This window comes from Marmota marmota, unplaced genomic scaffold, assembly GCF_001458135.2.
Source record: "Marmota marmota marmota unplaced genomic scaffold, marMar, whole genome shotgun sequence".
In the NCBI taxonomy this organism is placed as follows: domain Eukaryota; kingdom Metazoa; phylum Chordata; class Mammalia; order Rodentia; family Sciuridae; genus Marmota; species Marmota marmota.
In genome coordinates, this window is record NW_026000174.1 from 42,428,438 (window position 1) to 42,446,585 (window position 18,148).

Below are 18,148 nucleotides of genomic sequence, written 5' to 3' on the forward strand. Positions count from 1 at the left end.
CTTGGGAGATGACCGAGGGAGGTAGCTCAGGACGTGGCAACCGGGAGCAGAGAGTGAGTTCTACTCACCATAAACAAAAATAAACACCTCAAAGGCATGCCCTCAGTGGCCTATCTTCCAACCACATCCTACCTGTCCATAGTTACCTCCCAGTTAATCCATACCAGTGAATTAATGCACTGATTATGTTAAGACTCTCATAACCCAGTATTCACCTCTGAACTCTCTTGTATTGTCTCACACATGAGCTTTTAGGAGACATCTCTATCTAAACTGTATAATAGTGGCTTAGATTCACAGTCAAGTTTCTCTGACATTAAATTATTTAATACCACAACCTGATGGCTTATCTTAAACTGCTCTGACATACAAACCTTTGGCCATTACATCTTCTATATGCTGCCATATGCAGACTTCTAAATTATTTTCACCATTTATTAGAGACTAACATGATCTCTAGCCTCAAGTAAAGTTTTCTTTTTTCAAGTAAGCTTTTAACACTGGCCAGAAGACATTACCATAATTCCAGTCACTTTTTTTCATTCTCAATAGTCTCGATCACCTTTTAAATGTTCATACCCCCAAAATCTGCCATAATGTCTTTCTTTTTAATTTTCTGGGATGATTTATAGTATTGCACATGGAGAAAAAGAAAAACATTCTCGTCAGATGAGAACTCATTCACCTTTCTACCATAAATACTTAAAACATAAACTCTATTCACAAATGGAAGTTATACTCTTCTATTTTAAAATCATCCTTTCACCAGTATTTTAGGTCTAATCTCTACCTTTCCAAAGATCTGTCAGTATCAATTTTCCTTCTCAACTTTAATCTCTTCCTTTTTATTAGTTCTTATATATGTGTGTGTTTTACGCATGCTCAAATCTATTTTCAAGCTTTACTTAAAAACAAGGAAAAAAGTTGTATTGACCAGCTTTCTTTTACTATTAAAAAAAAAACACCTATTAAGTAGCTTATAACGGATAAAGGTTTATTTTGGCTTACAGTTTTGGAGGTTTTGGTTCATGATTGATTTGCCCCATTGTTTTGGGGCCTGGATGAGGAATCACATATGGAGACTACACCTGATAAAACTGACCACATGGTGAACAGTGAGAGACAGGAAGAGGAAGAGCTAAAGTCCCCTTCAAAGACATGTCCCCAATGGTCAAAAGACCTCACCAGAGTTCTTCCCACTTAACCCCACTTTTCCCTTATTTTGCTTTTCCTCTTCCCTTTCTTAGTCAAGCCTCTTATATAGTGTATACATATATGTTTTCATAGTTTAATTATTCTTCAGTTTACTTTACGTAGCTCCATTTCACTGAAAACATCATAGTCAGATATAAATGACTTTCTCATTGCTAAATTCATCGGATACTTTTCAGCCCATTTCCTTCTTGGTTTGGAGCAAATAATATTTTTAATCACCCCATGAAGCACTCCCTTTCTTTGAATTTCATTTTAACATTTTGTTCTGATTTTGCTTCTACTCTACTGCTTATTTTGGCTGTAGGGGAGGGATACTAGGGTTTGAGCCCAGGACTTTACCACAAACTATATCCCCAACACACCCACCCCTTTTTTAAATTTTGAAACCAGATGCTTAGGGCCTCACCAAGTTGCTGAGGCTGGCCTTGAACTTGCAGTCTTCCTGCCTCAACCTCCTGAGTCTCTGGGATTATACGGAGTACTACCACGCCTGGCTCTGTTTATGTTTTAAAAGACTCCTTGCACTTTACTTAAAATACTGGTATCCTGTTCCTTCTTCTAGTGCTTCATACTCTCCCTGAGTGGTCTCAGTCCCTGTCATAACTAAATGACCAGGGAGTAAAATTTATCACTATCTCTAGATAAGATTCATAAAGAAAGGCAAAGGGCATATGCAACTCCATATTCAGCATTTCCTATTGAATATATTATAGGCATCTGAAAATTAATGCTGAACTCACAACTTTACCCTATCTCCAAATTCTACCCCATTTTTCTAAATCTATTGCTTTTACTGTGATCCCTGGATTTTTGTACCTACCAAGTGATAGTGCCAGAGATAGGAATGGTGTGCTTGTTTTTAACACTGTAAATATCCAGTAATCATTAAATGCTAATGGTTTTTACCTTTAATCATTCAACAATTTACTTTATTGTGTAAGTCTTCATTTTCCTCCATACTTATTACTACTACCCTAATTCGGGCCATAATAAACAACTTTTGCTGAAATTATTTTTCTCTTTCTTTAGTAAGCATATTGTTATACAGAAGAGCAGGTTTTGTAGTATTATAATCATATATGTATGTCTCATTAAAATTATTGTAACATTTTCTTAAGTTTTCCCTGTGTTTAGTATTTCCTTTGCTTCAGCCCCTTATCATACCTTTGCCAGAATGAACTAATATGAAAATCTTATCATGATATATTTGGACTTAAAACCTTTCTGTGCTCTTCACTTATCTTAACGTAACTTCCAATCTCCTTAAATTGGACCAGTCTGACACTGCTGATTCAGGGTCACCATAGCCTTATCTGTTGTCATCCTCTTAAGGTCCTTCCTCAAGCTTTGTTTTTATCACCCTAAAAACTTTTAATTCCATGTAAGTGCTATTCTGTTTCTCTCTCTCCATACCTTTGCATATATTCTTTCTAGCTACTTCTTATTTTCCTCTTTTCCTAACTCAATTATTTTTTAGATCTCCACTTTCTTTTCCAGAAAGTCTTTTTTATAACTGCTACTTCTTTCCTCTTCTACTTGCCCACTCTCAGTATTTCTTCTATATAGTTCTATTGTATTTATTTACCTTATCAAGTACTTATTATACTTTATTTAAATTAACTTATTTAGGAAACTGTGAACTCTGATCATGGGACTCATGAAGAGACAGAATGAATAAATGATGTATGTGAAAAGCTTGCTGTTTTAGTCAGCTTTATTTTGCTGCTATGACCAAAACATCCAACAAGAACAATTTTAGAGGAGGAAAGGTTTATTTGTCACTCACAGTTTCAGAGGTCTCAGTCCTTAGACAGCTTACTCCATTGCTTTGTACCCAAAGTGAGCAGAGCATCATGGCAGAAGAGCGTGGTGGAGGAAGGTGGCTCAGTTCATGCCAACAGGAAAACAGAGACTTCTCTCACCAAGGATAAAATATATACCCCAAAAGCATGCCTCAGTGACCCACCTACTCCAGACATATCCTTCCTGCCTATAGTTACCATCCACTTAATCCCTCCCAGGATTAATGCACTAATTAATTAATTAAGGTTTTCATAACCCAATCATGTCACCTCTAAACTTTCTTGCACTGTCTCTCATGAACTTCTGAGGGACAACTTATATCTATACCATAACACTTGCTAAAGACAATTAATTTATAGTTGTAAAACAAGTGATCATGGAATATATTGCACAATTAATTAAGAAAGAATTGTGAAAGACGCATAACAGAAATAAAACTTGAAGTTATGGAAACTACTCACTGCCTTAAACATAAAGTGATATTTGTTACCATACTTTTAATACTTTAGTCAAAAATTTACTACCATATTTTTGTGGAATAACATATTTTGTGGAATAACAATTTCTGTTTTTGCATATTTTATATATATTATTTTGAATTTTAACTAATTATGCTTAGATTATTCTGATACGAAACACCATTTCCTTCCAGTTTTCTTTTTTTCATACATTCCTCCCAAGAAAGTCAAGTTCTACCTCTGTGCTACATTATACATGTGGGAGATGGAGGAGAGCCACAAGCTAGGATGACTCCCAGATTTTTGGCCTGGAAATGTTTGGAATTAATAACATTAGATGAAGTCAGAAAAGGAAAAAATTGAGCATATATCAAATTCAGCTTAAACATAATGAGTTTTAGGTACCAGTAGAAAACCCAAGTCATTCACCTAAACAGCTGGATATTTGGTATGAAATTTAGGCTAGAGGGACTGGAAATGTGACTCAGTGTTCAGAATACTTCACTAGCATGTATGGGGCCCTGGGTTTAATTCCTACCACAGTAAAAGGAAGGAAGGAGTCAGAGAGGAAGACAAGGAAGGAAACTTAAGATTGATAAAAAGATTTAGGATTTCTCAACATTATTTAGCTGTTTTATATGATGAACATTTTAATGATGTCATGGATCTGTATCAAAATGCTCAGGTTTATTCTTGAGGATCCCTGGATAGAACTTTAAGGAATCTCTTAATTCTTTGAAATTACATGCAAATTTGTATATAACTTTATATTTTTAAAGTATAATTTGCATCTGATTCTGAGCAGTCTAAGACTTTTTATCTTTAAGAAAAGGATGAATAACATTTATCTTTCATGGTTATTACGAGGATTAAGTAAATCAATGTATGAGAAGTATATGGAAGTTTTTAGCATATGGTTAGTGTTCAATAAAATGAGCTATTTTCAATTTTTAACAGGATATCAAGTACCCCAGAACTGATAACTGTAGTCCACAGTGAAGAAAGGAAGACAAAGCTTTAAGGTTCACCTTTCCCAATATTAGGGTTAGTTACTTCTTTACAGGCACAAAGAACTAGCAACCACTTCTGATAACTTCACCATCCTCACTACCAGAACCAGGCGAAATAAGTCACAGACTAGAGACAGCATGAGTACAATGTTCATGACAAAAAGTGAGACAAGTAAGGGACTACAACTCCAAGGGCATCAGCCATGATATTGAGGGTGCTTAAAAGCAGCAGTGGCTGGCATTCTTGTTTCCTGACTGCTTGTTTGCTAAACTCCAGAACCTGTAAGCCTGTCAAAGTTAATTATGCAGAATAAAAGAGTTATTGGGGAAGACTGCCCATATCTCCTAGGATTTGTTGATATTCTAAAACATCAAGACTGTTTCCTCTTTCTTTCTTTCTTTTTAAAAATATTTTTAGTTGTACATGGACACAGTACCTTTATTTTGTTTATTTAGTATTTTTTGTGGTGCTGGAGATCAAACACAGTGACTCACATGTGCTAGGCAAGCACTCTCACTGAGCCACAATCCAGCCCCTGTTTCTTCTTTCTAATATTGAAAAAAAGAGGGCTGCCTGCTGGAATAGATTATAATAATGATAGTGTTAGCTAACATTTCCAAAGAAGAGTTTGCGTATAAATTACCAACCAGTCCAGCCTTCCCAAAATACTAGATTCTATTTCTTTGAGGGGTTCTTCAGTAACAAATGAGGCCAGTATGAAGCAGTACCACTCATGAAAACACTGCTTTACCACCTACATGGAAACCACCATCACTTCTTAGGCTTCAAATAGCCAACATAAATGGACCAAGTCAGAGTGAGGTTAGGGACATTTCCCATCTTTTGCAAGACGAGCAATTATACATAGCTTATTCCTTCTTTTTCTCTAGTTTCTCAATAACAGGAGCTAGGGCTTGGAGAGAGCACTTGGGGAAAGAGCTACTTCAGATCTCCTGCGTTACCCGCCTTGCTCTTCCTAAGACTTTCAAGCCAAAAGCCTTGAGTCTACACTGAAGGAGGAGGAAAGCTTTGCATTGAATTTTGAAGTTTTAAATTTGATTTTTCCAACTTTTAGTAACTTACACTGGTAAGAAAATCATGCAAGTGCCAGATTCATTAAGGGGTAAGAAATTTGGTGTATAGTTCCAAGTAGTGAGGGCAAAAATGTACAAATTGTATATGCCAAAAATTGAAAGCTCCTTATAAACTCTTCTTATATATATGGACTTGCTATAGAAATGGGGAAGCTGGGAACAAGGGTATTATAAAAACTGGGGATTAATGGTAGAAAAGAAGAGGGTTTCAAGAAGAAAATTGTCTATGGTAATAGCTGCCATGCATAAATAAGATAAGGATTTTTAAATATCCAGAAAATTGACAATTAGAAAGTCATTGGTTCTGGGGTTTGTGATGCATGCCTATAATCCCAGCAGCTTGGGAGGCTGATATAGGAAAATCTCAAGTTCAAGGCCAGCCTTGGCAACTCAGCAGGGCCCTAAGTAACTTAGTGAGACTCTGTCTCAAAATTTAAAAAGGGCTGGGAATATAGGTAGGTATTAATGCACCCCTGGGTTAAACCTCCAGTATGAAAAAGTAAAAAAGTCATTGGTGACTTTGAGTCAGTCTTGAAGTAATAGGGTACTCATTTGGACTTCTGTAGTAAGAAATGATATTCACTGATTTGTAAGAGAAGATTTTCATTTGTTTTTTTTTTCTTAATTAATTCTACAAATACTAAATACACATATACTGTGTGCCCAGCACTAGGAATATAATAAGATGCATTCTCTGCCATGTAGATCTTTTATCTTTGTGCAAAAATTTCAATATTGTGTATTAGAAGCTATGTAGAGGTTTTCAAGGTGTTGCATGCTAGCTTTCTCATATACCCTTAAGAAAAGCCTCTCAGAAGACTCTTGTGGAAGAATTTGAACAAATAAGTTACCAAAACAGTTAAGAAATATATGTAAAGATCCTGATGCAAGAAGCAATATGGCCAGTACCAGTAAGTAGTTTGCTGTGCCTGGGGTATATCATACAGAAGGGAAGAATTGAGAAAGGAGGCAACACAAGATCTAGAGGGGCTTAACTGCTTTGTTTTAGGGGTTTTATGATATATGTCCTTACCTTTACAGATATTTTTGTTTTTCTAATTAGTTTATTTTGTTCTTTACTGAAAAGTTGTTAAATAGCTGTTATGTACATTTAAAAGAGGCAAATGGCAATGCTACTATACCACTCTTAAGACAAATATTTTTATTTATTTACATTGAACTCTTCACTTTGGCCACAACCATGCAGATCCTGTAGGCCAAGTTAAAGGATTTAGTTTTTTCTCCTAAGAGCAGTGAGAAATCACCAAAACGTTTTAAGTAAGGAAATGAAATGATCAGGTTTTTATTTTAGAAAAGTCACTACAGTAAACCACCCATACCCATTGTTTTACTTTCTATATGAAGAGCCACAGTTAACAATAGTTGAATATATTAAAGGGAAAATTCCAGAAATAAATAAACATATTTTAAAAAATTTCTTGCATTCTGAGTAGCATCATTGAATCATGTGCTGCATTCACTCCTTACTGCTTGGGAGAGGAACCATCAGATATTATCCAATGTATCCATATTTTATATACTACCTGCCATCTGTCACTTGGTGGCCATTTAGATTATCAAATTGGCTATTATAGTATCACAATGATTGTGTTCAGGTAACCTTTATTTTACTTAATAAGTGGTCCCAAGGTATAACATTATTAATACTGGCAATTTGGATATGCCTTTAGATTTCTATGCAAATTTTTAAATTAGTTTGTCTACATTCTAAAAACCTTACTAGGATTTCCATTTGGATTCCATCAAATCTATAGATAAATTTTAATCTTCCATTCTAAGAACATGATCTGTCCCTCTATTTTTAAAGATTTTCTTTTACTCTCTGAATCTTTTTTATTTTTCAATGTAGTACTTCGAGCATATACTTTGATAAATTTTTGCAAAATATTTTATGTTTTGAGAATCAATTGTAAGTAGAATTTTAAAATTGTCAGATTCTAATATTTGTTACTACTTTATAGAAGTACAATTGCTTTGTATATACTAACCTTCCATGCCACAACCTTGATAACCTTGATTTATTATCTTACTAGACTTTTGGTAGATGCCATAACATTTCCTAAGTGTATGATAACCTTCCAAGTGTTAGAACTTTTATTTATTTTTAATGGCTTATTATGTAACTAAAACCTTCTGTACAACATTGATTAGAAGTCATAGAGTGAATATACTTCAATTATTTCTAATCTCAGGAGAAAAGCATTCCATTTTGCCACTAACTAGGATGTTACCTGTAGATTTTTGTAAATTCTGTGTATCAGGTTGAAAAGTTTCAATCCTATTCCTAAATTGCTAAAAGTTTTTATGAATTGCTTTTGGATTTTGTTAAATGTCTTTGCTTTATGGAAATTATTATATGGCTTTAGTTTTTTAATTTGTTATTGTGATACATGAATTTTTCAAATCTGTGATGAACTTCATTTAATCATACCCATATTATGTTATTCTTTTACTGGATTTAGTTGTATACTTTTAAAACCATGGTTTTTATATAGATTCTTGAGGCACATTAGTCTGTAGTTTTCCCGTGATGTCTTGGTCTAGTTTTAGTATTAGGGTCACACTGATCTCATAAAATGAGTTTGGAAGAGTTTCTTTCCTTTTTTTCTAAAAGAGTACATATAGAATTTGTTATAATACCTTCTGTAAATAAAGATAATGGTTGCTTGTTTGTTTTACTTTTTCTGGTTTTTCTATCAGAGTAAAAAAATGCCTATAAAATAAGTTGGGAATTATTTCCTTTTCCTTCTTACTGAGTTTGTTAAGTATTAGTATTATTTCTTCCTTAAAATGTTTGATTAGATTTATTTATGAAGTTCCCTGTGTCTGAAGTGTGCATGGGGGAAGATAATTTTAAATATGAATTTAATTCTGGCTTACTGCTTTTTTATCATATTCAGTTACCTGAAAACTTCAAGGAGTTGTTCTGTTTCTTCTAGTTATGAAACTTTTTGACATAAAGTTGTTTGTTCATAATACCTATTTTAATATTTTTAATGTCTGTGAGATCTTTGGTAAAAAAAAAAAAAAAAAACCTCCCATTTCATTGCCAATACTGATTATTTGTTGCCTATTTCTTTTATCTAGGTCAGTCTAGTCAAAGGTATATCAAGTTTATTGATCTTTTCATGAAACTAATTTTTTGTGTCCTTGGTTTTATATCTCCTTGTTATTAGCCCAGTTTTTCTTCTCACTGATTTTTCTTAATTACTTTCATCATTAACATTATCTAAATTTTATATGAGCTTATTTGTCTGGCTTTTTATTTTTCCATTTATTTATTTAGTGGTTCTGGGGATTAACCCAGAATCTTATGTATGCTAGGCAAACACCCCTCCTCTGAGCTACATCCCTAGCCCCTTGTCTAACTTTTTTAAATGAAAGCTTAGATAATAGATTTAAGTTGTTTTATTTTCTTCTAAGATACACTTTAGCTAATCCCACTTTTCATATATTTTATTTCTATAATCATTTAATTTAAAATATCTTTTAATTTCCCTTTTCATATAAGTTTGAGCCACAGTTAATTAAAAATGTATGCTTCGATTTCCAGATATTTGGAGTTTTTCTAAATATTTTATTGTTGGGCTGGGGTTGTGGCTCAGTGGTTGAGTGCTTGCCTAACACAGCTGCAGCACTGGGTTCAATCCCCAGCACCTATAAATCTATTGAGACTTGTATTTTGAATTAGCATATGGTCTATCTTAGTACACATCGCAGATGCACTACAAAGGAATATATATACATTCTGCATCTATATGTTGTATTTAATTATTTAAGGTAATTGATGTAGTAATTTGTACTTTCTACTACTTTAATGATTTTTCTCTCTAATTGTACTGCCAATTATTAAGAACAGTATAATAAAATCTCCAAATATAATTTTTTAATTCCTATAATTTCTGTTTTTCTATTGATATTCTCTTTTTCTTCACTTAATGATACCATATTTTCCTTTTATGCTTTGGACGTATAATAGTTTCCGTGAAGTATTTTTTTGTTCATTTCAACTCGTGAGTTCGTTTGGAGTTGGTTTCTACAGACTATTTTTCCTTAGGAGGTCATATCCAGTAATTTTGTGTTGAAAATTAGAACATTGCAAATAATGCATAGTTGTTAGTGACTGGTTCCAATCTATTGTGTTTTTTGAGGATTTCTGCTTTTATCCTTTTTCTGCTTGTTTAATAATTAACTTGCCTAGACTTAAATGATTAACTTCAGTATGCTACGGAGCAGATGACATCTATTCAGTATATTATATAGCAGATAACATCTCTGCCCAGTTTTTCCAGCTTTTTTTTTTTTTCTAGAAAAATGTGTTTGTGAATTTTTTTTTTATTGTTGGTTGTTCAAAACATTACATAGTTCTTGATATATCATCTTTCACACTTTGCTTCAAGTGGGTTATGAACTCCCATTTTTAGCCCATATACAGATTGCAGAATCACATCAATTACACTAAGAGTTCGTCCTTTTGATCTGGGTTCCCCCATGCACTCACATCGTTTAGTAGACAGCTAAATATTTGAACAGAATTCACATTCAGATTTCGAAGACTATTTTTTTCTCTGATTTTTTCAGCAATGAATTCTGTTTTCTGACAACTCAAGGCAATACAACTTTACAGTCCAACCTGATCTCAGACTGGGGGAACATGTGCCTTCAGAGGAGTTACAGACATGCCAATTTTATGTGATAGACTTGTATCTTTTGTATTTGTCCTATGTTCCTTTTTCTTCCTATTGTTTCTTCCTCTCACTCATGCTTAATTTAGTGTTCAGTCAGGGATTTGAGCATGGTTGATAATCATATTTTTGTGTCTGTCCTTGAGCTTTCTTACTTTAGGATTTTTCCCTGAGCTTTCCAGTTGTTTGGACAAATCTAAACTCTATCCTATGGCCAGAACCAAGGGAAATTAGGAACATCCTGTCAAAAAGCCACAAGCTTAAAAGTTCTTGCATGTCAGGATCACTGTCTTTCAAAACAAAATTTTACTGTGGTTTGCTACCTGCTTCTCAGCGGTTTCTAATGACTATTTTTAATGGAATTTTGTCCAGGGTTTATAATTACAGTTGTAGGTGATTTTGCACAATGACCTCTTCTATCATTACCACAAATTCCAATCTCCTTAGAAATGTTTTCATAGTGTAAGTTTAACAGATATTAGTGATACCTAGTATATTATGGGAATTCAATTAATTAATATTTGTTGAAAAAGTTAATAATGACTATTCTCATTTAAGACAGTGCAATAAATTTGCCTGCATTTCTTGTCTTAGTATTGTGTTCAATTATTAAAGGAAAGAAAGCTGATATAAAAGTGTAGGCATGTTGTTTATCAACAATATTAAGAGAACAAAGATATACTGAACCTATTTTCATTTTAGAATGAAATATGAAAAATGTAACACAGTTTTGTCCAAGAAACTTCCTGAATCATCATTTAATTCTTAAAATTCATAAATAAGGAAGGAAAAGTAAGTAACAAAAAGCAAAAGGACAGTTTACTGGGAAAGCATTTAGTGCAAATTTAAGGACTCTGTCAAATTAAAATCTTCAATTTCAAAGTATTTGGATTTTAAACCCAAAACCAGAATGGGAATGATAGTATTTTTCTAAATTTTGTAAATATAATCACCAGGATAGGTGTATTAAGTACTTTTTTATTGTGACATGAAAGAACTGAAGTGAGTTTATAGACTGGCTGGTGGGAAATAATAGCTATTTTAGAGGCAGAGTGCCTGAAAAAATGCACTGTATCTTAGTAAAAGTAAAATATCTCTGCCTTTTGATATAATCATACATAATCCACTAAGTTTTGTGGCTATAAAAGTGATGTAGTAGTTGGAGAATGATGTTTGAAGTCAAAAAGTCTCTGTTAGAAGTATCTACTTCTCATTGGGTATGTTCACAGGTCTCTTGGTCTGTCTAATTGTCTTCTGTCTTAGGAAGATATAAATTATTGCCCCATCTCATATACTTGTTTCAGAGAGAAAGCATTGCAGACAAATGTAAGAGTTCTTGATGTGTTATAGGATTCTGACAATAATTTTTTTCTTTTTAACAGAGGAGGATAAATATGATGTTTACTCATCATTGCTCTTCAAGTATTTTCTGGCAGAAGGACTCATCAATGGGCATGTTTTGTTGGTTGCATCTGCTAAAGAAGACCCTGCTAACATTTTACAGGTATAATATATTAATTTAGTATTGCATTTTGGATATTTCATAAAAGATTGATTTTATTTTTTAACTTAAAATCCATATCAGGATAAACTGTTTAAAACACATTACGTAAAATTGTTGGACCAGGCACTCAAAAAAGTCATGCTTAATAGTTTTTTTTAAAAAAAAATCCAGTTTAAACAACTTACTGGAGAGAAATATCCTCTAATTCTTTTTATCTAATTGTGATTTTCTTATTTTAACATAATCTATTTCATATTAACTTCTACTTCTGAAGCAGATTTTTCTCAAAGGTAATCCTTTCTTGAGTGCTCATGAAGTATGACTTAACTGTTGTCCTTAAGAATTTCTTTTAAAAAACTTGAAATTTTAACTTTCATCTTGAAAATATTAAATAAAGGTATAGGAAATCACTGTATGAATTAAAGCAAATAGTGAAACAAAAGATACAATGGTTTCTGTATAATCAGCAAATTATAGGATATTTTTAATATTGTACCATTCTGCTTAGCATAAGCACGTATAAATAAATTCCAAGGCTTCCATTTAGATTATAAACGTCATTCTGTTCTTACCTGATAAAACAAAACCCCCAAATATTAATAGCAGTACAATATTATTCAGCACCCCAAAATATGCAATATCTGGCACCCAATTAAAACTTAATTGGGAGCTGGAATGGTGGCTCTTTGGCAGAGCATTTGCCTAGCATGTGTGAGGCACTGGGTTCAATTCTCAGCACCTCATATAAATAAATAAAAATAAATAAAGGTCCATTGACAACTAAAAAATTTTTTTAATTTAATAGGCATGCAAAGAATCAAGAGAATATGCAACTTATAATAAGGATAAAAGTCAACTTACAAAAGAAATGACATAGATGATAGGATTATAAATAAGAATATAAGTTTTTATGACTGTATTCTAAATATTCAGTAAGCTAGAGAAAGAATTTAGCATGGAATATGTAAAAATAAGTACAAGTTGACCTTTTAGAGTTGAAGGCTATAATGTGTAATGAAAATATATTTGAAAGTATTAAAACATTTTAGACACTGAAGAAGAAAAGATCAGGGAACCTGAAGACACACCATTTGAAATTATCCTAATGAAACATGGAAAATAGATTGTAAAAAGCAATTATTGTGTCACTGAGCAATAGGATACTTGAAGTGTTTTGATAAGTGATTGGGAGCCCTTGAACCTGGAAGATATAGTACAAAAAATTTTTTTTGAAGAAATAAGGAATGAAGAATTTCCAAAGACAATGAAATATGTATACCTATAATTCTAATGCATTTGGCAAGCCCCAGGTGTAAATAATTCTAGAGAAAACAACATCAAGACAAATCATAATCAAATTGCTTAAAATGAGTATTAAAAAGAAAAATTTGAAAGTGGCTAGAGGAAAAAAAAACACATTACATGGACAGAAGAAAATATGAGAATGATGTTAGACTTTGGTTATAAGCAATGCAAGCCAGAAAACAATGAATAGGAGTCTTTTAAGTAATATTTTTAAAGTTCACTGACAGTTCAGAATTTTCCTAGCAAAAGCATCTTTCAAAAACAAAGATTACAAAAGCAAACTAAAGATATTGTTTCAGGTGTTAAAATCTGAAAGAATTCATCACCTCAAGCCTATACTTTAAGAACAGTTTTTCACATTAAAGCAAAATAATATCAAGGGGATATTTGTATTGAAACAAAGAGATCTAGAGCCCTGGAAATAGTCATTATATGAGTAAATAGAAAACATTTTGTTTCTAATTTTGCAAGTGGGCTAGTGGTGGAAGGAGATAATAAAGCAAAATTTAGAAGGTAATTGATGCATTTCCTATCCTGATCATGTTAATTATTTCGGAGAGATATACCTGTCTAAGATATTACCAAATTACACACTTCAAGTATGGACAATTTATTGTGTATCAGTTATATCTCAATAAAGCTATTTCAAAAAACAAAAGTCAGATTTCAGAATTAATAAAAACGTATGATTCATGTCTCACTATTTTTAAATACTTATGTACCTTGAAATAAGAATAACACCTGACCTTGTAAAAGTCTTCTAAAATATGCAATCATCCCAATTTTATGATTAACAGATATGAAATTTGGTTGGCACACAGATTTCTAATCTTGGGAGGAAAAATGTCATCATACTTCTTTCCCTTTTCTTTGGTTTCCCTGGCAATTCTGATGTGGATAATATTTGTATAATTTATTTAAAAGACTGTACTATTGTAATTTCTTAAACCCCATCTAACTTGGCTTACTAATAGCTCTTGATGAATCACTTCTTCCCTGATACACTTCTTCCCTTGTTTTCCAGAATACCACAGTTGATGTCCTCTTACCTCACTGGCTACTTTTTGCTCAGTCTTCTTTGTTAGTGCCTACTTATCTTCTCAATTTTAGGGTGCAAATGTCCCAGTACTCAGACCTTAGAACTCTTTTTTATTTTCATTATCTTGCTAACACATCCTGTTCAAAAGTTGTCAAGATTATTTGTGTATTGATGATTTTTTTCTTCTTTTTCATTTTTACTTTCAAATTTTTATCTACATGGACTAACTCTGAATTCTGACTGCTTATTGCATATCCAACTGTTAACCGAGTTGTATATCCAGCCACTTACTATATATCTTATTTGTGTCTATTGGAGATCTGAAACTTAACTATTTAAAACCAAACTCCTAATCTATTTTTCCCAAACCTGTTTCTTTTTTAATCTTTCTTTCTTTTTTTCAATCAGGGCCTCTTCGTTTTCATTTTATTTTCAGACAGGGTCTCACTACATTGCTGAGACTGGCCTAGAACTTGCAGTCCTCTTGCCTCAACCTCCATAGTAGCTGGGATTACAGGTGTGTGCCACCATATCCTGCTCAATCTTTCCCCTTTTCAATTAATGGCAACTCAGTTCTTCCATTTGATCAAGCCACAAACCTTTGAATCATCCTTAACTCTTTTTCTCTTGCTCTTCTCAACCAGTTTTCAGGAAATCCAAATACACCCACTTCTAACCTAAATTATCATTTCTTTGAGCCTAATTTATTTATTTTTGGCCTCCCTGCTTCTACTTTTTCTTTTCTTCAATGTCTTTTTAACAAAATATTTAGAGTGATCTTCAAATGTAAGTTAGATCATGTTACCTACACTCAGAACTCTCCAGAAGGCAAAGACCCCAGTCCTTATAATGATTTCCAAGATCTTAAGTAAAATGCTCTCCCCTCCCCATTTAGTACCTGCCTTCACTGCTTAATATCTCTTAACTTTATTCTGTGTATATGAGCTTCCTTGCCTGATAGGCATGCTTCAAAATTATAGTCATTGTATCTGCTGTTGCCTTTACCAAGAACTCTTTTGCTTCTCTCAGATTTTGGTCAAATGTTGCTATCTCAGCAGATCCTAACCTTAACAATATTGAAATTCCCTAATCCCACTTCCCAGATTTTCTAGTTCTCTTGCCTGCTTTATTGGTCTCCACAGCCTACCATCACCTATACTTTATAATTTACTTATATATTTGTTAACTGCGTATTCACCTTGAAGACAGAGCCTTTCCTCTGTTTTATTCATTGCTGTATTTCTAATGCCTTTTACAATGGGATAGGCAAGTAAATGTTTATTGCATATTATTTCCTTAGTGTAGGAAAATAGTAAAATTACAAGACCTTTGTAATAGTAATAGTTAATTTTAATTTAACTTGACTGGACCACATGGTGCCAAGGTATTTTGTCAAACATTATTCAGGTTGTTCCTCTCAGAGTGTTTTTTGGATGAATTCAATATGATCAATTGAGGAAAGATGCTTGCCTCCTTAATACGATTGGTCTTCATCTGATCAGTCGAAGGCCTGAATAAAATATAAATGCTGATCCTCTCTGAATAGAACAGAATTTTTCTGTGTGACTGTCTTTGAACTTGGATATTAGCTGTTTCTTGCCTTCTGACTTTACCTGAAACATTAGTTTTTCCTGGATCTCAAGCCTGCCAGCCTTCAGTTTGGATCTACATCTTCATTGTCCCAGCCTTCTAGCCTTTGGACCTCAACTGGAACCATACCATTGATCCCTGGGTCTCTAGCCTGCCAACTAACTCACTCTGCAAGTCGTTTCCATAAATTTCATTGAGTCTAGTTTCTTACAGTAAATCTTTGAATATACATATAAAAATGTACACAAATTCTCTATAGAATTCTATTATAATTTTTAGTGTCTTAATGTCTTGCTCTGGACTAGCATAGATATTTTTTGGTTTGTTTTAGTTGTTAATTTTTTCTATGGTTTTCTTGTCCCATCTGATCTTTACTGAGATGTAATTGACAAATAAATATATATATATTTAAGATGTAAGATAACAAGTATTCAATATGAAATGATTACAACAGTCAAGTTAACATGTCCATCACCTCACATAGTTACATCTTTGGTGTAAGAGAACAATAAATCTTTTTCAGTAAATTTTAAGTAGACAATATAGTATTATTAACTATAGTCACTATGCTGGACATTCACCCCGAGAACTAACTCATTTTATAACTAAAATTTTTGTATCTTTTAACCATTTTCCTCGTTTCTCCCTCTCTTTAACCCCTCATAACACCGTCCTCTACCATAAGTGTTTTGAATTAGGAATGCTGCATCATATCCATTTTGCATTATCTTGTGTCATCAAAGCTATTGTAATCACTGCCATAAAAACATAATGTTCTTTAGCAGTAGATTTACTTATATAACATTGCAAATTTCATACTGCATTTTAAATTTTATTTTTCTCTTTATGAGTTGCCTAGAACATGTTGTTTCTATTTTAACTAAAAAGTTTGCTCTACATGATAATTATATATATATATATATATATATATAAATAATATATTCAATAAAATTAAATCTTAAATTAACAATAAAGTTCAGTGTGTGATCTTCATGAAAAACGCTATGTTCTGCCAAGCAGAAGGGCACACGCCTGTAATCCCAGCTCCTCAGAAGGCTGATGCAGGAGGATCACAAGTTTAAGACCAGCCTCTGCAACTTAATGTAGCCCTCAGCAACTTAGCAAGACCCTGTCTCAAAATTTATTTTAAAAGGTGCTGGAGATACAACTCAGTGGTAAAGTGCCCCTGGGTTCAATCCCCAATATCCAAGAAAAAAGAAAATAATGTATCTCCTTTGATTTTAATGCCCTTATTTCCTTTAGAATAAAATCACATAGATGGCTACTGAAAGTGACCAAAGCTTGTGTATACATACATTTTCTTAAATAAAATGATTTAGCAATTCATTTTTAAATATTTATGGCTTGTATTTCATTCAGCTCTGCTCTGAATACATATCTACTTAATTTAATACAGTCTTCTCGTTCTCATTTTCCGGTGAAAAAATACAAAAGTGATGTTTTAGCATACATATTTAATGTGGTCCAGTTAGTGTTTATGCATGTTTACAATAGAATGGATTAGAAAGGTATGACTGATAAAAATTTAAATTATTCATATTCTTCATAATACCAGTGCAAAGACATTTCTAGTTTGTTTCTGAGAAGAATAAACAAAGCAATTTTGTTATATAAAATTTGATGTTAAATACTACTAGAAATAAATAGATTTTTCTATATAATATTTACCTAGGCTTTTGATATATCCAACATAATAATGGTCGTGCTTAAAATTTCATTTTTATTAAAAGGGCTCAACAATGAGTGACCAAAAACAAGGCATTCACAATGTTTAGAGATACAATGTAGGGAAAAAAATGCTATAATTGCTTAGTTTTAATCTTATGATATATAATTGGAGATTTGTAGAACCAATAACCAAGGCAAATATTTCTGGTACAAGAAAAGGGAAAAGACAATCTTAGAGACCATAATTATCTTAAAATTCCGTATAACTAAAAGACAAGTAAAGGATAAAAAGCCCCATCAGCTGCCTACGATACATTATATAACCACCCAGCAATTTATCCATCATCCTTTGAAAACATATTCATGCCTATTGTAGTCAAAGCTTCTTAAGGAAGTCAGTATCAAGATGTAACACTGAAAAATTACATCCCTTAGAAAATCCTATAGAACAATATACATGATGTTGTTAAAGCTTTTAAGAACACATATAAGTATTTTTCAGTTAACTTTTTTATCCAAAGAAATTTTTCTGATCATCTCAAATGTAGTGATGAGTATTCTCTAAGAAAACTTTCTATGGATGGTTTCTAAAATAGTAAACAATTACATTCTATGTTACAATATTTAAATATTTCCCAGTAGAGTGATTTTGTATGGAATAAAAATTACATACATATATGTACAAACATTTGTTTAGAACTTGAAAATGGTAAGATTTTATGTTATAATTTTAA

The 18,148-nt window shown here is 32.6% G+C and overlaps 1 protein-coding gene across 1 annotated transcript in view; it reads left to right on the forward strand.

Annotated features, from left to right (window-relative positions):
- The window catches only part of Elp4 (elongator acetyltransferase complex subunit 4), a 245,169-nt gene that overhangs the window by 11,686 nt on the left and 215,335 nt on the right, over positions 1-18,148 (forward strand). Inside the window, exon 3 of the mRNA XM_048788542.1 lies at positions 11,670-11,791. Within this exon, the coding sequence (XP_048644499.1) occupies positions 11,670-11,791 (122 nt within the window). The remainder of the gene's footprint in view (positions 1-11,669; positions 11,792-18,148) is intronic.